Genomic DNA, 22,556 nt, shown 5'->3' with positions numbered 1-22,556 from the left:
ACCAACTTCCGTTGGGATCGAACTCAGGTCATGAGCAGAGCTTGGACTGCAGTACTGCCGCTTACCACTCTGCGCCACAGGGCTCTTATAGGTATATAAAATAGGTATACAAAATCAAACATTTACTGATAATAAATAAAAAAGAAAGCTTTTACTGTTGTCAAATTTTTCACGCTCCCCACATTCAGTTACACGACCCCATATGGGGTGACCCACAGTTTAAGAAGCTTTGGTCTAAGACATGTACGGTATTTTGAAACCAGTGAGACAACTTCAACTGAAGTCATCATATCAAATAATAATCAGTGATAACACAGGTTGGCTAAAAGATCCTAGTTGCCGCAAGAGACACTTGGGTGCTGCAAATTTCAACATCAGGTTAAGTTACAAATACAGACCAACAAGGTCATAGAACTGATGTTATCACAGACATGAAGAATGCTACTGCAGTGTTTGGTTTTCTGAGTGCTGTCAAAATTAAATGGGCAAAGGAAAAGATCTGGGTGAGCTAAACAACAGTAAGACAACCCATGCTGCATACACCACATTCAGCTTATAATGTATAGCTGAAGCAGAGGATTGGTTGTTGGGACAAGAACCAGAAGCAACACCAAAGCTTATTTTCTCTTGTGCTATTCCATGCAAAATAATTAAATGTCATGTATATAATCCTAACTCCCAGGTTTGGCATGCTCGAAAGAACTTTTCCCGGGATCTTTCTTACCACTTATATAATTTCTCACTTTTAAATAACCACTCAGATGAGTTTATATATGTCATTCTCTCTAGAAAGAACCTGTTTGTTGTGCAATACAGCTTTGCACACTAAAAAGATTTTCTACAATTATTTTATTAGAGATTGTGTAGTGCTTTGGATCACATTTTATTTTCATTCCAATTCTAAACTTCCACTTTACATGGCAGTAATTCCCGCTGAAATATGAAATGTGTAGTTATTAAATGCCAAGTAGGTGCCGATGAGTTTCAGTACAGAGACAGCAAGATGAGGGACCCTTATGACCCTTGCATAATAATGCCCATCCTTCAGCTGCTACTTAAATGGTGCTAAAAATCTGAAAAATATACCCAAGTTACTCAAGTGTTTTGGGCTCACAGAGGCAAGACGCATCTGTTGGTCTGGTAAATGTACAGACTTCTTTTTTAAAATTATGTAAGCCCTCCTCTCAAGCTACTTAATAAGATAGAGCAGGTTCCATCAGTTGTAATAGGAACTGTAGAGGCTCACTGATCAGATACACCAACTCCATCCAAACCTCCTTCTGATTCTTCATCATGCATACTGCAACTGGGATCCACATAATCTGATGAATTTATTTCCATTTAAAAATGAGTTTCATAATATCTTCAAGATGCCCCATTATAAGTGTGTCTAAATTAAGAACTTACATTCTTTGGAACAGGTGGCACTTCTTTTTTCATTGTTCTTAGCAAAAATGTAGGCATGTTGTTTTCGATATCTGAACGAGTTCCTTTTTTATTTAGTACTGCAGCCAGGAATGAGATTACCTAGAGGGGGAAACACAATTTGAAGCTACACAGAACACCAGGTAAAGAAAGTAATAGCCAGAGAACATCCAGAACATAACACAGGATCAGTCACATGCCTTTAGACTTAACCCAGTTTCAGTCTGGGGCTCTCTATCCAATGCCCATTAAACAACAACATTCTGTCCTTAACAAAATGACTGGGGGAAAGGCCTAGATTTTTTTTAAAAAACTCACATAACAATTATGTCTTTCTCCTTATGCCTACTGGGAGGAGACAAGATCACTCCAAAATCTTCCTGTTCTGCCACAGCACAAAGATGTACCAGCACAGGGCATCTACGATGGCATACTGCTGAGAGCTCAAAGAGCAAAAGTAAACTGTGAAGACATGGAGAAGGGGGAAAGGAGCATACAAGGAATCCTATGCTTATCCAGGGTATATTTCCATTCCACATTTTGACATAACATTATGTCCACTGGTTAATGGACAGCCCAGATGATGGCATACCCACACACACACCTCCACCCTCTTTGGCTCTCAGGCCACAATGGAAGGTGACTCTCTTGAAAGTCAATGACAAACCACTGAGGCATATATAAAACGTAGACATTAAAATGGAGTGTTGCTAGAACTGCTAAAATAGACATTGCAGCTATTGTTGTGCTTTCCAGTGTGCTGCTGGAATTGCACAAGATAAAGACTGGCTTGGCTCCTCCCTATATTTCTGTGGATACAAGGAATGGGGTGATTATTTATGATTCTGCCTCCCATGACAGCCCCAAATTCCCAATAGCTGCTCTAGGAAGACAGGGCCCCCTAAGATTAATGGGGGGGCAGGAGATCAGAGGTCTCTTGCAGGAGGGGAGAATCGGTGAAAACTGCCCCCCTCCTTGCAGCTGCAGAAATTTAGGTAAGATCCAAGACTATGTTATACCAGGGAGCCCTGGTATAGTAGCAGCAGCCAGTTTAATGGCTTAGCAGCTGCAAGGGATTACCCTGCAAACATGGCACACAAGCTAAGAAAATACCAGCATTCTGAAGTCTCAAACTGTATTTCAAAATGCAGTTCAACTTCAACTATCAACTTTTTTGTTTATGTTTTACTTGATTTTGATTTTTAACTATCTGAGCATTTTTCTAGGGCCCCAAACCTTAGGGAAGGGCATAAATCCCAAAATAGACAGAATTGCAAAGAAAAATGCTGCTTTTATTGGTGGCAAACCACAGAACAGTTAAGGGTGAATACTTGTATGTTCGCAGTCTATTTTTATTGGGCTCTGTTGATTTGTGAATTATGCTTGTCAGGGTCCAGTTCAAATTGAAATGTTGTTGGCATAAGAATAGCAGAGAGAGAAACTGGTGACTCTGAAAGCAAGGACTGAGGCTTAAGTGACGAAAAGAGCTCATCTCACCCCTTTTTGACTATATGTTCACATTCGAATTGATTGTCACTGGAAGCTAAAAAGAAACTTACTTCAGGTTGGACCTCAGAAGCTTGTGGCACAGGTAGCTTGGACTAGCATTCCACTGTACAGTTTGCATTGATCCATTCTGCTTTATATTTGTTTTAAAACTTGAATTGAATATGACTGCTAGTGTAAAATGCCTGGCCTTGATACAAACACATGTATACATTTCAAATTCTTTATATTTCTAGAATTCTGTAATTTTGCTGCTAACTACTCTCCCACACTATTGTTCATAGTCTTATATTATTCATATAGTAGCATATGTTGGCAGCAGCTCATTTTTATGTGATCAGTCAGAAGAACAAGGACCTGGTACTGTTGGCACCTCATCTTGTTTCCCAGTTTTGGTGGTCCCTAGTTAGCATTCCGCTCTAAACGTTAGCAACTCAATGAAGAAGTTTTCACTTCTCTACAATTTAACTGTACATAGTGTTCTTTGTTCTAAAAATAACACTGGGAAATCACAGCAAAGCTACTGGTGTGCAAAGGTTTGTGGTGTACATAAAAAGAAAAGCAGCAAAGAACACTGATGCTGATATAGTCTGGCTTTCAATCACATAACTTATCCAATCATAGCATAGTATCCTTGCTATCTTTCTTTTTTATCCAAAGGCCATCTCTGCCCCATAGATCCCTAATATATAACTTCTGATAATTTAAGTAAGAATTTTGAGGCACTGGGGGTACATTTTGTAATTTCCTAAACTTCACCTTTTGTTTGTGGCTACTGTCTGTATTAGAAAATTCCTGCCTTTTTTGTGTATTTAATAGAAGAACTGGTGTGGTCAAGTAGTGCATATTTCTTTCGCATCCAGGCAGCTAGAACTTTTAAAAAAATTCCAGCACAATTTTTTAACTTTCTGCTCAAGCATTTAAAAAACACATTAAAAGGTTATTACCCGCACTGAGCCTGGCTTGCTGGGAATGAGGGTGGGCTAAAAATTTGAAAAATAAATAAATACAACAGCACTGCGCTTGGTCTGAGAACATACTGAGAAAGTGATAATGTACAGAAGTGGATGTGGTCTCCAGTCTTCTCCATTCCTTTCTTTAAACGGGAACCACATGAGCAGACAGACCTTATTGCCAACAGAAGGGGATTTATGCAGGTACAGAAGCCCACCAATAGCAGGCAGTTCGCAGAACTAGTTTTTAATGTGCTAATTTAACTACATGCAGTGCTGCCCTGGGTTTGCTCTAGCATTAAAAACCAATACTGCTTTAATCAAGTTAAAATAGCCTGCCTCAAACCAGATGTTGATCACATAGTCCTAATAGCGGGGCTTAAAACACAAATGATTTAAAAATAAATTGTTGTGGCAAATATTTGCATATCGCTCACTGTTCAGCTATTCTGAAAAGAGATGTTTGTAACAGGAATCTGGTTTTCTCATTGTGACCTTCCGCTATTGTCAAATACACGGACAGTGAGATAGATAGCAAATCACAACTAAAAAGTTTTTTTTAAGAGAGAGAGTAACAAAATGGAAGGAAACTAACCTGAATAAATGACCCAACCTGAGTTTTAACTCCTTGACTTCTCATAGAAGTTGAATACGTTTTATCCATAGAGTGATGGAATAAATTGCTATTCTGAGAAAATAATGTTACAGACATCCTTCCCCAAACTGACAAGAAAGCATTTTTACAGGCTATCTTTCCTCACAAACTGTCACTTTGCAATGTGGCTATATACCCGTGTCTGGGAAAGAGTGCAATATAATTTCCCATCAGGCAATATAAATGGGCAAGTGGAAATTATTCTTGTTTTTAAAAGGAAGTATGTGTATGCACAATAGTCTTCTTGGATATTTCCCAGTTTGTGATGACTCTGGGAAAATAAAAGACCTCACACCAATCTCACCAATTGTCTCCTGACATTGGGGGGCTGCCTCTTGCGCCATCTTCCAGAAGGTGTGGACAGCATAGAAAAGCCAGAACAGTACTAAAACTTAATTCAATAATAAATGGGACTACCATTGTTTTCATTTATTATCAATAGTTTAATTTATTTCTAGAGATTTTTAAAGACCTGAGGATTCTAAGGTTAAGATCCCACAAATCCATGCCACCAGTGGTGGCAACTTCCTTCAGGGCAAGGAGCCTACCACTAATGAAACTTTACCAAGGAATCCAGCCCTAAATTTCTAGCCCTTGTAAGAGAAGGAACTAGGGAAAATATATATTCATTTTGAAACTCAAGAATAAAAATGCAAAGGATCAAATAATGTTTTCTGCAAAAAGTTCTTCTTGAGTAACCCCAAATCCTGAGATTTATAAACACTATAGGATTAGAACATTTGTAATACAGCCTTGCCATTTTTTTTTCAACCTAGGCATTCTCACATTAAAGATGGACCATTCTTATAATAATTCCTGTTCTATTTCTTCTAGTGCACCTTTCATAAAAACTAAAATATGAGCACAATCTAGAGAAATGTAAGATCCTTTGATGGGCCTGATAAATGTGTGCTAATGAAATATTTCCTGTAAGGATTCAATCATTGGCCTTCACAGATTAGTTATAAAAGGAAAATGAATTTCAGCTGTGGTGAGAGCCAGTGTGGTGTCGTCATTAAGAGCGGAGGATTCAAATCTGGAAAACTGAGTTTGATTCCCCACACCTCCACAGGCAACCTGTTGGGTGACCTTGGGCTAGTCACAGTTCTCTCAGAATTCTCTCAGTCCCACCTACCTCACAAGGTGTCTAATGTGGGGAGGGGAAGCCACTTTGAGACTCCTAAACGTAAAGAAAAGCGCGGTATAAAAACCAACTCTTCTTCCCTTCTTCTGTGATTCTAGAATTTTCGTAACCTATTTATATTAAAAGTAGTGCTAGAATGCTTTAACTGTACTAAATTTTTACTTAAGAAAATTAACTCAGCACTCATACTAATTTCATTTTTTGTTTCACAAACTAAAAATATATTCTTTCTTCCATTCAAACTGCCAAACACTCAAGAGATTTGTACTGGTCCAGTGTGTCATCAAAATACTGAAATACAGCTATAGTATATAACCACAAAAGCCTTGGAAAATATGAAGCAAGATAAACCAGATATAAACGTTAAGTGTAGCTTAACTCAGTTAATTTTTTGTTCAAGAAAACCAAATACCTTTAGAGTAAAACAAAAAAGAGAAGATACCTGTATTGTTTTTCCAAGGCCCATGTCATCTCCAAGAATACATCCGCGTTTATGAACATAGTGTCCATACAAAAACAGGGCACCTTCCCTTTGATAATCACGTAGGTATCTATTAATTGTATAAGGGATATAATCCCCATCTATGGACAATTCAAAGGCAACTGCAGGTGAAGGAAGCCTTCTGTCAGGAAAATAAGGCTTCTCAAAATCTTCATCATCAAATATGAAGCTCTTCGGTGTAGTAGTTTTAATTTTACGGAGTTTTGCTATGGATAGTTTCCGTTCTTGAGATCCCCCAAAAGAAACAACAGCAAAATATTTTCCATTCTCATCTGTTTCAAGGGATGTTATTATGGCTTCACAAAGCTTTCCATTTTCAGAAAAAGCAGCCAGGCATCTATCACCAGCGCACCACCTTTCTATTAAGTACATATAAACGAATATTAGTGCATTGCCATTCATTTAACTTTTATTTAACGAACGGCTGCTGAAAATTACATAGAAAAAAAGTTTTTCTAACAATCTATTAGTGTTACATTTCTCATCTCCTGCCAGCACCCACACTGAGGACGACATAAAAGTATAAGTAAACAAACTAAGAAATCAGCCAGCTTGGCCTTCTGACAAATACATCTTCCCAATTTTGTGTTCCTTACACAAATATCAACCCAGTTTAAACAACGTTGATCACACTGGATGGGGATGATATATTTGTATCATTAACCAAATTAAAACAGGAACGATTAAAGGAAGGTATGTGAAATATTTGAAGGCAAATATTCAAAACAGGGATGCCTGAACAACTGGTTTTTATAATACCACCAATTTAATTAATTATCAAAGCAGATTTTTTAAAGCCCTTTGCAAAAAAAAAAAAAAAAAGAGCTACAAAACACACTTAGCAGATTAAACTGATACATCATAATTATCATCTAATAGTAAACTGGCTTCTCCCAAACCAATAATAAAAGCAGCAAAACCAAGATGTTCAAAGACCAGGTACATACGTCCCAGGTATGCAGAAAAATATGGTTTTGTCAATTAACCCAAAGCAACACACAAACAAACAAAAACAGAAAGCCCAAACTGGCCTAACAAGAACCAAATATTCTCAAGAATGTTCAGTCCATTAAAAGATTTAAGAACAAGATCAGCCTGCTCAAGCATCTGAGAATTATGAAGTGGGGGGGGGGGGGAGCAGCAGGGAAGGGGAGTTCCAAATTGTTCCCACTTCCTGTGATTCTCTGTGGGCCTCCAGTTTGTAGGCCTCTTTTCCTCAGACAATGGCAACCATAGTTTTCCCAAGCAGAGCCTTCAGTTTAGTGATTTTTCATTTGTTTCAATACTGATATCCAAAAACCCTGGGACAACTATGAAACTTACAAGGTTAATTTTCTCCACAATTGCTTCAGAAAGCTAATGGCAATGGAGGGTATTGAAACTTAAAAAGCCTTTAAGAGCAGAAAGAGAAAGCACAAAAGATCTCCTGTTTCAAAACCATAACAGCTTGCCAAAGTGTAGCAAGTTACATTTCCTTAGAATATTACATTATAAAGAAAAGCAAGATTCTTCTTATGCAGCCTTCTGCCCTTCTTCTAGGGAAGGACAACATAACCAGTTGTAACTGGCAAGATGCTTTAATTGCTTTTCTCTCTAGACATGAAGCAGTCATTCAGCTGCCCAGATCCTAAATTACTACATGACAGAGAACCTCTGGACAAGAAACAGAAAAATCACATGAACAATTTCCACCAATCAGTGCTATGGTAAACGGTCAGTTTGCTTATCTTCCATACACTGCACTTTCACACTGATGTGTCACAGCCTGAGTCCCATGTATTTCAGGTCCTTTGACCACATTGTTAAACAATTTGTGTGTATGTACGCATATTGATATGACAGCAATCCTAAGAATGTCTACTCAGAATCCTATTGAGGTCTATTTAATGGGGCTTACTCTCAACAAAGTGAGCACAGGATTGCACCGAATGCCCGCCAGCTGAGGATCCACCAGACACATCAAATGAAGTGGGCTCTATCTCACGAAAGATTTATACCACAATAAATTTGTTAGTCTTTAAAGCTGCCACAAAACATCTTTCGTTTACAATATATGTAACTATGAAGTGACCAGATTTGTGTACCTTGTGAAGGAATGTACAAAGTACCGGACCCAAAAAAAAAGTGAATAGTATTCATTTGGCCTCTGAATCAAAAAAAGATATGTGCTTTAGAAGTAAATCAGGCTTTACATCTTATGACCGAAGTTTAATTACCATTAGAAAGGGCCATTTACTTAGGCTAAGTAAACTTGCCTAAGATGCACTAAAATAAAGAATATCTATAAATTACAATATGTATGGGGAATGCCCATGGAACAGTGAGGCCTACTTTTGAGTAAATATGCATAGGATTGGATTGCAGATAGTACTCCACATTAGTACAATAAATTGAGAGACCTCAGCACCATCCCTTACCTTCTTGACTATTAATAAATAAAACACCTACCTTTGAGATTGTCACACATTCCTAGTTACAGCTAAGAATGGCTCTCCAATACCTACGAAACTAAAAAAGGGGAAAATTAATCTGTGCAAGCTAATATACAACTACTATCAACTGGCAATTCACTTTATATAGATGTTTATCTCACTATATTTTGCAGGGTCATGGCCAAACCCAAAAAGATAACCTCAAAAGCTACATCAAATCCTATCAAAGTAAATGTTCAAATAACAGAGAAAGCAAATCCCCAAATCCCCTTCTTTTGGTTGCATCAAAACAAGTGTCCAGAGCTACTTCGAAAACACTCAGGATTGTTCACAAGTAGTCATGGCAAACCCTGCCCATGTAAGAGCCAACAAGGTTCCTTTTCTGTCACCAAGTGATGCGCTGCCAATGCCAGCAAATATGCCAGTGCTGCAGCTGGGTTAGGTCTCTTCAGCACCAAAACCTTTCTATGTATTTCATGAACTGCTGGGCGACTACAATGCCACACCAATAGCAGCACCAAGGCAGCTGAACTATATCATGTGAGGCCCAAGATGACATATGAAGTTTGGTTCACAGGACTAGAGTGTTCCTCTATGCCCATATGTATTCATGATTAAAAGATAACAGCAAATAATGAACACCAAAATAACAATGTAATTGCTCACACAAAACAACACTTCTATTACACTAGAGATCACACTATATTAACATACAACTGATACCATGGGGGTCCACCAGGAAAGGAAAATACTGAAAGTTAAAATCTGGGGGGGGAATCAAAAAAACAGCATCAAGAAAGTATTAAAAACACGTGAAAATGCACCAAGGAGATTGTCCATTAATACAACTTATGATGCATGTATCAAAGACATGTATAGATCTTGTAATCTATTTTAAAAGGTTGCAGTTTCCTTATCACAGCTCACTGGACAAGACTGCTATTGGCAACCACTATAATCTGTAGAGGGAGGGAAAGTGGTATGGTATAGTCCAATCTTAATATATCTCGAAAGCTAAACAGGGCCAGTGCTTGGAAGGGAGACCACCAAGGAAGGCTCTGCAGAGGAATGCAGTAGCAAACCACCTCTGCTTCTCACTTGCCTTGAAAGCCCCTTGCTGGGGTCGCCTGAAGTCAGTTGCAACTTGATGGCGCTTTATGCACATAGATGGAAGTAGCACCATGGATTCAGGAGCACCTCAAAGTCTTGAATGTGACTTAGGAGTCTTGATCTTAGAGGAAGGAAGCTGGGAGGTAATACAGAAGGACAGTACGATCAGTAGATCTGGATGGACATTGAAACTCATTAAGTGAAACAATATCATCTCTCTATGTTCTGTACTCACAGTCAATGAGATGGATTGAGATTATACCCATTCAAGATCACTTAATGCTGTTTGACAGTAATGACATTACTATTCTACTTAACAACCCTTGTAGCACAAGGGAGCAGGTTATTTTCTAATCTTTCTAATTTAAACTTTCCAACCCACACTATCAACTACATGGAACCCAGCGAAGGGGTAGGCAGATGTGGAACTAGAGAATGGTTTGCATACATGTACATAAACATATATAACCTTCAACAATGACAAGGCGAAAATGAGTTTTTGACAGACAGACCCTGTAAGGTACATGACACTGAGAACAATGACTGGACTAAAATTCCTCGGTGAGCTTACCTGCTAAAGCAGTAAAAACCCTTTCCTCCCTGGTCTTGGTCCTAATACTGTCCAACCACTATACTACCTGATTCCCTTTATAAAGCTTCTGGGCAAAACCCTCCCAACGTTGATCAGGCTGCTACAGGATGGAATTTTATTTAGCTATACTGGACTGTGTATTATTTATCCTTGCCCTTCCTTCACTTTGCCTTCCACTCACTATATTAAACATATACATATAGTTTTGTGGGTGAAATTGTGATGGACAATAAACACAAATTCCAAAACCTCACTTAACAGACTGTACAATACAGTTTGGGGGATTTTAGGTAAAGGTACTTTGCCAAGTTAGAAACCAAGGTCCTCAGATATAACTCCTTTCTCTTTGGCAAGGAGAAATCCCCACATAGACCTAGTGAAAGCGTTCCTTTAGCTATGCTTCAACTATCATGTTAGCAAAAAAAGCCTCTTCTAAGCCAAGAAACCTAGGGGTGATGGTAGGGATTCACATGTTATTAAAATAGCTGTCATGGCATGGAATGTACAGAATGCCTCGCCCTTTTTTATTCCAGTGACAGAAATGTGGTCATTTCATTAGAATAAATTCAAGAACACATTCTAGAGGGGCAGTCCTATGTGAGCTTTGTCTCTCGAAAGCTCATACCAGAATAAATGTTGTTAGTCTTTAAAGTGCCACTAGACCTCTGTAGTCTTGTTAAGCCTACTGTTACAAAACTGATGAAGACTGTTGCGGCATTTTAAAACAAATTAATTATGGAAGTAATGTCACCAACTAGATCTACTGCATCCATGGCGTTTTCACCTCCACCACTGACATTCTTTCCCATGAGAATACATTTGCGGTATATATGTAAGTATCTGTGGGATTAAGTCTCACTCTGTGAATCGGACAACCCCCCTCAAAGTTTATGCTTCAGTAAAATTACTGACCTGGACGGCCCAGGCTAATCCCATCTCGCTGGTTCCCAGAAGCTAAGCAGGGTCAGCCCTGGTTAGTTCTTGGCTGGTCAGGCCACAGTTGAGCAGCAAGCAATGACAACCCACCTCTGAATGGCTCTTGCCTTGAAAACCTTTGAGGTCACCATAAATCGGCCGCGACTTGATAGCCCTTCCCACCACCAAATTGCTGGGCTTTGAAGTGCCACAGGCCTGCTTTTCTGCTTTCACCGGGGCCAAGCAGCCTGTCCCATGCAACTTTTAAAAAAAGGAAATTTCACCTAAGCAAATGCTGCACCTAATGCAGCTGTAGAAGTCGCAGAAAGGTCTTTTTAAACTGTTACCACCGGCCTCGTAGGGAAGACGTTTATCCTATCTAACATTATTAGATTATTAACATTATTAAATCAGTACCTAATATAAGATTAAAATAACATTGGGATTAGCTCCGTTAGCAAAAGTTTATACAATTTATTTTTAGATGGAAGAGGGAGAGGGGGAAGTCATTTTATTGGTAAATTAGTGATATTACTTGTTTTTTTATTATTATTACTATTATTTTTAGTATTGGATACTGTTTCTACGTTGATATGTTAAATGAAGAAAATAAAAAAATATATTAAAAAAAAAAGACTTCTGTGAACTTACAGCGGCGCAACTGTGCCTCGGAGTGCAGTGGGAAAGGGCAGCCAATCCACAGCCCTTAAGGAACCAGACTGAATCACGTAAAGCACGGAAAAGCCAAGCGCCGACGCTTCCGCTACTTCCGTGAGGAACTGGCGAGTTCCGGGTGGGCGGGAGGGAGGGAGGGAGGGAGGGCGGGAGGGAAGAGGCCGGCTCCAATTCCAACCCCGCCTCCGCGTCACTCCCGCGCACGCGCAGGCCCGTCTCCTAAGCGCAGCAGCTGCTGCCGGCTCCAGGGTCGGGAGGCTCGCCGGCTCTTGGCACGGGAAGGCCACAGAGGAAATCTCGCGAGAATAGCAAGCTCCTTGCGATGCCGGCTTTCCGAGAAGTGGTTTTGCTTTCTAGGGCTCGGCCAGTTCTCGCGATCGTGTCGGCCGCCGTTTTCTCGGGGCGGGTTTGGTCCGGCTCGTCTCCCCACGGTGGGGCTGCGCAGTCAAAGCCTGTCTGTCTCGCGCGGAGGGCCCGCGGCGCCTTCGGGGGCCACGTGTTGTTGATGGTGGGCAGCGTTTGCTCTTCAGAGTCCTGCGCTTTCGTTTTGTTTTGAGTGGCTGAAAAGCAATATTTTTGTTTTATATTATTATTTTACTATATTATTTTTATTATTTTATTTTTATTATATTATTATTTTGTTATATTATTTTATATTAAAATAAAAATTATTTTAAATACATAACATTTAAAGCACTTTAAATATTGCAAGATCAGTTTATGGCGCAAACTCGTGCCCCGACGTCTTCCGAAGCATTTGCAGCCGGGCCGCCGTGGCCAGTCGTCCTCCTTGCGTGCCGCCCTCCTTCAAAGAGAGTTGAAGCCCTGTTATGAGTTCGAAGGGAGGCACGCGTTTCCTCCAGTGCAGGCTCCAAAGTGGACTGCGAAGGCATTCTGCAGTCCAGCGTGGACCTTGGTTACTGCAGGATCTGGCAAACGTGCCAGCCGTCCAAGTCAGGGATGTTCTAAAACGAATCACCGGATTGCCTATTAAAAACAATGGGAGAGGCTGCACAGCCCATTGAAGATAATGGGAGCCGGGATTGCCAGTTGACTTGCATGGGCTCTATTGAAATGCATTACAACACAAAAAGAGTAGCAAAGAAAATGTGGAATGGATTTTCCATTAGGGTCTCTAGACCAGGGATGGGGAACCTCAGGCCCGGGGGCCGTATGTGGCCCCCGAGGACATTTTTTGTGGCCCTCGGGAGCTCCGGGGCCCTGCCACGGAGGGGCAAGGCAGGGCAGCCCTCCCTGAGGGTGTTCCTGGGACCATGACTTGCAGAGGCGCTGCGGCGCCCTTTGGACCTCCTCTCACCGACTGACAGCTTCCCCCAAGGCTGCCCCCTATAGCTGCAGCGTGCAGGAACACCAGGGCACTCTGTAAGCCCCTCTCGCTGCCTGTCGGCTGTTGAGCAGCGAGGGGGGTGGAAGAGGCCCACGGCTCCCAGTGGCAGAGCATGTGCGCAGTAGCCGATCGGGCTTCGGGGGCTTTTTGTGGACTCTGTGGGGGGGAGGGCATGGAGCCTGGGGCCAGGTTGTTTGGGGCCGGTTGTGTGTGTGTGTGGGGGGAAGGCTTTTCTCTCTCCCTCTCTTTCTGTCTCTTTCTTTGTCTGTCTCGGTCATTTTCTTTTTCCCCCTCTTTCCATTTCTTTCTCCCTCTCTCCCTTTTCCTCTTTCTCTGTTTTCCTTCCTTCCTCTCTTCCTCCCTTGCTGATAGACTGCGTGCTGCGCCCCCCTGGCGCCTCGTTTGCTCGGTCCCACCGCTGGCTACCCTCCCGCCTGGGGGGGGGGGAGCGGGGCACCCTCCAGGCCTTCTCTGCGTGGCCTCCCCTGGGGTTGCCAACCTCCAGGTGGTGGCCAGAGACCTGGCAAATCTAGCCTCTCCCTCCCACACCGGGAGATCTACACCTGGAATGGCCCCCGAATGATGTTATAAATGTGCAAATGGCCCTTGGCAGGAAAAAGGTTCCCCACCCCTGCTCTAGACCAAGATAAACTACTCTGGGACTGGGCAACCCCTGGGACTAGCAGAAGTGTTCTGGGACTTGAATGACAACCCCCAGGCTTAGCACAGGGGTGTTGCACTCATTTGTCATGAGGGCTAGATATGACATAAAAGTCACTTGGTCAGGCCGGGCCATGTGTAACCAAATAAATACCATAAAATGTAATGCCAGGAACTGGAGATACGAACTTTATGGACCTGAGCATCCTTATGAGCCGGAGCAAACCCCTCAAGCGTTTCAAAAAGCAAAACTTTGGGTGGCGGGAGATAAAAACCAACACTAAAGTCTTTTCGCCAAGCAATCATTCTTGTGGCCCTGAGCAAACCCCTGTGCACATTTTTATCACAAGCATTTAAAAAAACCAAAATGCGGGGGGGGGGGGAGATATGAAAACCAACACTAAATAATATTTCTGCCAAGCTAGCATTCTTGTGGCCCTGAGCAAACCCCTTTGCACATTTTTATCACAAGCATTTTGAAAAGCAAAACTTGGGGGAGAGGAGAGAGATGAAAATCACAACGTCTGAAAAGAAAAATTAAGAGGCCACTTTGCCGTACTTTGGATAGCCCTCGGAGCCTGCAAGTGGCTCTGGCCAAGTTGGGGAGGAATTGGGCATTAAGGTGTTACCCACGTGTTTAACCTAGAGATGCCCCGACCCCTCTCTCAAGATCCAGCCCAGCCTATCACTGTTTGCAGGCTCCAAAGTCCTCATCTCCCAAGCCTGCAGCTCAGAACCTGGTCCACCCCACCCAGTTCCTTCTGGTTGCTTGAACCTGGTCATGTGCCACAGCACATAGGTGACTAAGGTTTTTAGATCTTGTATTTCACTGAAAAATACTTTATCTTATTTAACCAGTCCCCCAAGCACTGATACAAACTTTGAATTAAAAAATTCCTTTTGGTTTGTAGTTACTTCAGTATAAAAAATGAAAAATAAAATCACAAAAATATATGAGAGTTGGTTACATGGAAAAATATAACATATTCTAGCAAAGTAGTATAGATCTGGATACAAGTACATAGAAATAAAAATGCAAAGTTACATACCATCAGAGTCATGTTGGGGAGCCCTTCCCAACCGCCCATCAGCATATAGGCCTCAATGGGAGAGGATCTCTCAACCTTGCCCAATTTCAAGCCCCTTTATATACCCTTTCTAGAGGTCCTTTGCTATGAGAACCAATGAGAATCAAAAGACATCACTTGTAATAAGACAAAACATCCCTTTAACGAACATCTTTCTCAAACTTTGATCTCATATCAGACAAACAGATGTTATAGGAATAGCCCAAACATATTTCCTTTCTCATACTTTCATCTTCAAGGCTTATTAACCACAAAAAACAAATAAAAAACAAATAAATATTCACATTTATCTAGAAACCACGAAGACAAAATAAGTAATTATCATAATAGACTTGAAAGCTAGGGAAAATACTTGAGAAACCATGAAAACAGATAGGCTTGTTTTCTACCATTTGGCATTATCAAAAAACTTTGACTTTGTTTTGGCTAATCCCAGACTTCAAATGACTATACAATATCTGGGAACATAGTATCTGACCTTGTTTTGTGGTTTCTGTGGTTTAACATCCTGCCTCATAAACAACTTGTTTTTCACAGGTGTCTGCCTTCATGCAGGCTCACATTTGAAGTCTTAAATTTTAACTTGGATTATAGATCAATGTTTGTCAATAATCTATATCTCAAACATATTCAGGAGAGATAGAGACTTTTTTGTTCATCCCCCCACCCTCCACACAGAATTTATCTGCAAGTGCCTCTGGATGACTGACAATAGAATGTACAGATCTCCTTTTTAACTTGTTTCCCATGTTTGTGTCAGGAGCTGGGGTGGGGTGGGTGGCTGGCTCAGCGGGCTGGTTACAGTACAGTACAGCTCATTAGGCAAGGAGAAGGCAGACAGGTGCACCGTCAGCTGGCCGGATGATCCAACAGCAGCCCAGGAAGCCAAGCTTGCTTTCATGCCTCTCTCGTTACTGCTGCTGCTGCTGCCAGGACACGTTGTGGGAAGGCTCTCTGGGTGGGCAAATGCGCCTGCAGCCTCTGCCCGTGTATCTCCCATGTTTGCACCCGGAGCTGGGGGGGGGGAGAGTGAGGGGGGAGGTGGCTGGCTCGGCGGGCTGGTAAACATCGCTCCGCAGGCCAGTTCCAGCCCGCGGGCCATATGTTTGACACCCCTGGCCTAGCAGAAGTGTTCTGGGACTTGAATGACAGCCCCCAGAGTGGAATGATAGCCCCTGGGACTAGCAGAAGTGTTCTGGGCCTGGAATGACGGCCCCTAGGGTGGAATGACGGCCTCTGGGATTAGTAGAAGTGTTCTGGGACTGGAATGACAGCCCCTGGGTGGAATGATGGCCCCTGGGACTATCAGAAGTATTCTGGGCCTGGAACAACAGCCCCCAGGTTGGAACGACAGCCCCTGGGACTAGCAGAAGTGTTCTGGGACTGGAATGACAGCCATCAGGGTGGAATGGCGGCCCCTAGGACTAGCAGAAATGTTCTGGGACTGGAATTACAGCCTCCAGGGTGGAATGACGGCTCCTGGGACTAGCAGAAGGTCTCTTCTCCTTTGAAAATATAAATGCCAGAAATCACTCCTAGTATTTTTTGTTTATTCTATTTTTTATTTGTCACAATAAGTAACCTATTGAACAAGTAATCAACTAGGACTATCTGATAAAGCCATGATTCTTAAACAGTGAACTGCGCTCCACAAAGCCTTTCCTATGACTGCTAGCCTGGTGGAAAGGTCTGTTCTGTTCCTAAAATTGTGTATGCTCGTAGCCCTTTCACTCTTTCCTTTTAGTGAAATGTGTAACACATAATAAAAATTCTCTAAAGGATAATTAATTACATTGATTCCATGGAACCAGAGCCAGTATATAAGTGAGATTGTTTAACTAGTCCTCAAAGTGTTCACATGCTAGAAAAAAACCCCAAAGAAAACAGGACCACTGCACATAAATATCTGTTACAAATCCATAGAACGGACAAGCATCATTATGTAGTTCCCATTCCAGGCAACTGGGTACGTTGAGTGTTGCTGACATGATCCATTTATGGACAATATTTATTTAAGGAAGAGATTTCAGAGTTTCTTCAGGTCACCCATTAAACAGACACAGTGGGGAAATGAATCAATACTTCAGAGCACTTGTGGAATCAAATGTTTTCAAGATTATTCAGGTCTGAAGAACTCACCTTCCAATTTGCACAGCCTTTTGGAACAAGTAATTGGACCATTACTGTTCTGGTTTTTGAGTGGTTGGGAATATGTTGATTCCAAAAGTTTGGTTAGTCCCTTGTCAGCAAACACAAACTGACATGTTATACATAATAGCTGATAAAACTCTGCATAACCTATATGACCATGCACTTCAGCATCCCCCGGCTTGTTAACAAGCTAAATACTTGTATTTAAAGCACTAAAGAGTCCTCAGAGAGAAACTGGATTCATGATGTGTGAATGAGTTTGTTAATAAGCCCAAAAAGGCAATTCACTGGGAATTATGAAATTTGCATTTGATCTCCTTAAAAGCTGTAAAACAGAATTATCCGATTTTTGACACAGCTCTCCACATCATAACACATAGCTGCTGATGTATCATTAGACAATGTTTTAAACACTACAGAAATATCTTTAAGTCCTGTCCCTTAGCAATAAAATCCTAAGATTTCTGCCAACCATACACTGCCCTGGATTTGTTACAGACAATAAACCCAGATAATGTATTTTTTAAAAACACCCTTAAGAATGCAAAACCTTGAATGTCCATTGCATGAGGCAAAATAGCAAACTGAAGTATTTTTGCTAGATTTGAATCCAGTAGCATTTTACAGACCAACAAGTTTTTTTTAATTTACTTTTTAAATTTTGAATATATAGGATACAAAAAGGAAAAAAAGGGAGGGAGCAGGGGCAATCCATCTGCAATAGACGTGTAGTCTTATCAATCTAATAAATTCAAAAAACATTTAGAGAATCATACTGCAATGAGTAAACATTTACTACAATAGACATGTATTGTTGTTCAGATACGCTTTCATATGGTTAATTCTATAAACTAATTTGTGTGTATGTGTGTTAGTTTTCTTGTACTATGTTATGTTTATCTATGGATTTATTGATATATAGGTATAAAATGGCTGTCATTTTTCGTTAAACTGCTCCAGGGATTCGTTGTCGGTTAAATTTGTTATAAAGGTCATTTTGGCCATATTTGTGTATTCCAGCATCTTATCTTTCTATTCTTCTATGTCGGGTAAGAACGTTTGTTTCCAGGTTCTGGCCAAGACGACTCTCGCAGCCGATGTAGCGTATTTGAACAAGTGTTTAAGTTTCGTAGGTAGATCGACAGGTGTTATACTTAATAAAAAATATTTCGGATCCAGTTTTATTTTTTGCTTGAGCATGTTTTGCATTTCATGTTGGATATTCTTCCAAAACATTTGTAACTTCGGACAGATCCACCAGACATGAAAGTAAGAACCATCTGTCTCATGACATTTCCAACAAGCCCCTTCTTCCCCCTTTGAACGAGCCATCTTGGATATCATATTGGGCGTCATGTACCATCTGTAAAACGTCTTATACCAGTTTTTTTTTACTTCTTGGCTTACGGTATATTTCAGTTCGTGGGTGCAAAGCTTTTCCCATGTTTCCAACGTAACCATCTCACCGAACATTTGCATCCATTTAATCATGTTTATCTTGACTTGTTCTGTTTCCGAGTCGTATTTCAATAAAAGTCTATAGATTTTTCCTAATAAATGGTCATCATTCTTAGTTACTGTTGTTTCAAATTCCGTTAGCTGTCGGAACGTCCCGGACTCCAGACAGTCTCTTTTTATGTTAGCTTTAGTTGAAAATATGTCAACCAATTCATATTTCTGAACTTTTCTTGGAGTACTGATAAGCTTTTAATCTCTCCTGTGAAGTCTACCATATCATGGTATGTTAAAAGACAAACAAGTTTTGGGGGGTATAAGATTTGGAGAGTCAATACTCCCTTGGTATCTGACAAAGGGAACACTGACTCTTGAAAGCTTACACCTTTAAAATCTTGTTGGTCTCTAAGGTGCTTCTGGAACTGAATCTAGCTGTCCCTGTTCTACTGCAGACCAACACAGCTACCCTCTGAAATCGAAATATTTTTGTTTGCTCTATTTGCAGTCAACCTCCTACAAAGATAATTTTGCTCAATTGCAAGGCATGATGATTTGGTGTACTTGAGCTCTTTAGATTTCCATATAGTAGTTTGACAGATGCAGACATGTTTTGATTAATCACTAGTACCATCGTTTAAGCAATTCACAGATGAATGCTCTGAAGCATTTTCGATTAACAAAAGCAAATTATGAGCTAGTAAACAAGAACCAAAAGTTGTGCTTCTGGGGAGGGGGGGAGACTCAAATCATCTGGCAAATGTATGATTTATTCCTTTATCCTTTTACTTACCCACAAGATTACAATATGGAACGAGGAGGCAGAAGTTGATTGAAGAAATTCAAGTTTTGTTTGCATTTGGACACATGTATTCTTGGATTGTATAATCTATTCAAATTAAGGACATCCTGTTTAGGAGAGGAATATAAGATTGGAAAAGTAAGGGCAGGTTTATTACAGTGTAGACAAGGCAAGATGAACCATTATGTAAAAACAAAGTTGGCAACCAGTTAGAGGCCTCTGCTATTATAAATAGTTATCAGGGATTTTCCAAGTATGAAGTCTTTCCATCCTAATATCTGCATTGGATGACATTAAATTCCTTGCAAATTTAGCAGTGATCCCACAACCACAGGACGTGGAAATGGTGTATATGTTCCCAGCTGGAAGAAACCTGAGGATATTTTCTGAGAATATAAATGAGTGGTGACAGAAGAAACATGACTTATGCTTCCTGTAGAATGTGAGAAGAGGGAGTTCATGCTTCTCCCTCATGGAACGATGCATGAGCTGTATGCGCATCTGGAGCTCACATAGCTTATTGCAGGGGAGAGGCACAAATTCTTGCTTCCCACATTATACAGGATATGCAAAAAGAAGAAAGGGTCTTGTGCTTCCTTTCTCACTCCTTGCCCATAATGTCTTTCTGTAGATGTCAGGAACCAAGCAGGATAGGCTCATCATCTGTTAGTGGGGCTATGCGTACTACTTTGCAAAGATGACAGCATGACTTATCGGTCAGATATGTTTGGACACTCAGAGAATGTGTCAGCAAGCATAGGGGTCCTGTTCTTCACCCTGCCCCTTTGTATGGGAGTGGCATACAACATAAGAGCACTTGTGTAAAATGAAAGGTAGAGAGATGGTAAACCTGCTGAACAGTACTACATACAATTCCATATACTTCAAGTGTCTGTTTTGCCCACTTTTGTACAATGCACAATGTAGGAGACCACTTTTGTACAATGCACATCAGACTTTACTGCTCCCTTTAGCTCCCTTCCCAAATCAGGGAAATATTGTTTGCTGTGTTTTGAATTGCAACAAATACAACCAGATCCATTGGTAAATTAAATCTTCTGTCCCATTAGTTTTGTTTTTAAAAAGCAAAGTATTATAGTTAGTTTACTAACACACTCAGCTTCAATAGCCTCTGCAGAATAAGCTATTGCAGAATAAATGAATATACCAGGCAGAAAAGAGCCATCAATTGTGTGTGTTTTGGGGGGGGGGGAGCATTGACTGCCATTGAAAGTTCCCTTTAGGTCCCTTATCAAAAGGGTCAGCACATACCTCTCCACTGTGTTAGCTTACTGTCTACAGTTGCTAGGTATGTGTTACCTTCTGGTCCATTTCCTGATTCCCCAACAAGAAAAGCATGTAACCAGAAGTTGCTTCTTTTTGAAAAATTGGTACACTTGGGGAAAAAATATAACAACCTGCTGTTTAATACTGCAGTGAATTTATTAGTGACATATCATCAATCCAAACTGTAGAGTGTAGCTGTACTTACTGTACAGCTCCAACTCCAATTAAATTCAGAAATTGTTTTTGCTTTCAAAAGCAGAAAATGGGGGAAAGCTTCCCAGTCAGTTCACAACATATCATGTAGGGCAACGTACGTTATTTCTCAAGGGCAGGACCAAACCACGGGTGTTTATTTTGTCAGCATTTTATATTAAATACTGTCCTGCGTTCACAGCTCACATTTAAGAAGGGAATGTTTCTTGTGGCATTCCTTTGGAATGAATGCAGTTAAAACTCCAATTGTTTGTATATTTTGGCTGGTACCAATTTATGGGTACTGTATTACGTCTAATTTTTTAAGGCACCCTCACTCAATTCCAAAATTGCCAGGATGAAATCTGAGTAGCCTTTTCCGCATGCTGCAACAGAACTCTGATGGCTCATTTTCAGAGGATTAACCAGCCATAAACCATCTTTCATAGTTTCTGTTAAGGCCACACTCTTCTCCAGAAGCAAACAGATCAGATAACTGCATTCAGAAGGGAAATCTTTACAGGGGCTAGGAGGTAACTGTTCTCATTTTGAGGTTGTAAATCAATACCAGAACCAGACTGGTGATTACTGTTGTGGAGCTACAGTACTATGAAAGAGGGAATACCCACATTTTGTATAACAATGCACTGATACTACATTATTAATAATCATGGTTAATAATAAACCTTTATACAGGCATTGGAATATGCAATTGCTTTAAATATTTATTTTGCTTAATTTCACAATGGTCAGTTGGTCACTATTATTCCCAGTTTCTGAATAGAAAACTGAAGAGTTGGTTTTTATACCCCGCTTTTCTCTAGTTTAAGGAGTCTCAAGCGGCTTCCAATCACAATCCCTTCCCCTCCCTACAACAGGCACCTTGTGAGGCAGGTGGGGCTGAGAGAGTTCTGAGAGAACTGCGACTAGCCCAAGGTCACCCCGCAAACCCAGTTCTCCAAATTAGAGTCCCTCGCTCTTGACCGTTACACCATGCTGTACCCAGGCAGATGGCTTAGTGCTGCAGCACTCAACCAGAACAAGGCACAAAAGTACTTCAAGAGAAGATAGCAACTCATCCAGTGGTTTTATGCCATCATCATAATCATCATCTGTCTTTTGGATTGTGCTGATCCTGCCATCCACTGTTCTGCCATTTGGAGCAGAAGGAATTGGCACCGAGACTGCCTCGGTTTCTGCTTGGATCGTCCCAACAGAGGCCCCAGCCGGGTCATCTCGGGCCATTTCCCCCTACTCCAACCACTTACCTCCATGCCAGCTGGGGAAAGGAAAGCCTCCGAAGGTGCTGGGATGAGCTGCGTGCCTCCTCCAATGCTCCCCTTTCCCCTACAGGGCAAGCAACGGCTGGAGGAGGCTTACATCAGCAGCAAGGCGACCTGGGGCCCGGTGAAGAGGGAGGAAGAATGGAGCCAGCCGCAAGCTGGCACACCAATGCGCCCGCTCCACGGCACCTCCTGGGACCCGATGGGGCGGAGCCAGAGCCTTCGAAGCCTTGGCACCACAGGCAGGATTGGTGTGGGGTGAGGAAAGCCTCACCTATATCCTTATATGGACTCTGGGGGCGGGGATGTGGGTGGAGCTCCCAAGCCCTCCCCTACTTAAGGGCCAGTCAGAGAGGAGGCTAGGGAGGAAGAGGCCTCGGGTCT

General features: G+C 41.3%; 1 protein-coding gene across 1 annotated transcript in view; it reads right to left on the bottom strand.

The window, feature by feature from the left end:
* ERCC6L2 (ERCC excision repair 6 like 2) overlaps positions 1 to 6,406 on the bottom strand; it is a 42,892-nt gene extending 36,486 nt beyond the window's left edge. Inside the window, exons 1-2 of the mRNA XM_056848261.1 lie at positions 6,126 to 6,406; positions 1,408 to 1,527 (exon numbers count right to left, since the gene is read on the bottom strand). Coding sequence (XP_056704239.1) covers positions 1,408 to 1,527; positions 6,126 to 6,149 — 144 coding nt within the window. The 5' untranslated portion in view covers positions 6,150 to 6,406. The remainder of the gene's footprint in view (positions 1 to 1,407; positions 1,528 to 6,125) is intronic.
* Positions 6,407 to 22,556: the final 16,150 nt, after the last annotated feature.

This window comes from Euleptes europaea, chromosome 4, assembly GCF_029931775.1.
Source record: "Euleptes europaea isolate rEulEur1 chromosome 4, rEulEur1.hap1, whole genome shotgun sequence".
Lineage (NCBI taxonomy): Eukaryota > Metazoa > Chordata > Lepidosauria > Squamata > Sphaerodactylidae > Euleptes > Euleptes europaea.
The sequence above is the reverse complement of the archived record's forward strand: the minus strand, read 5'-3'. Positions and strand labels throughout refer to the sequence as shown.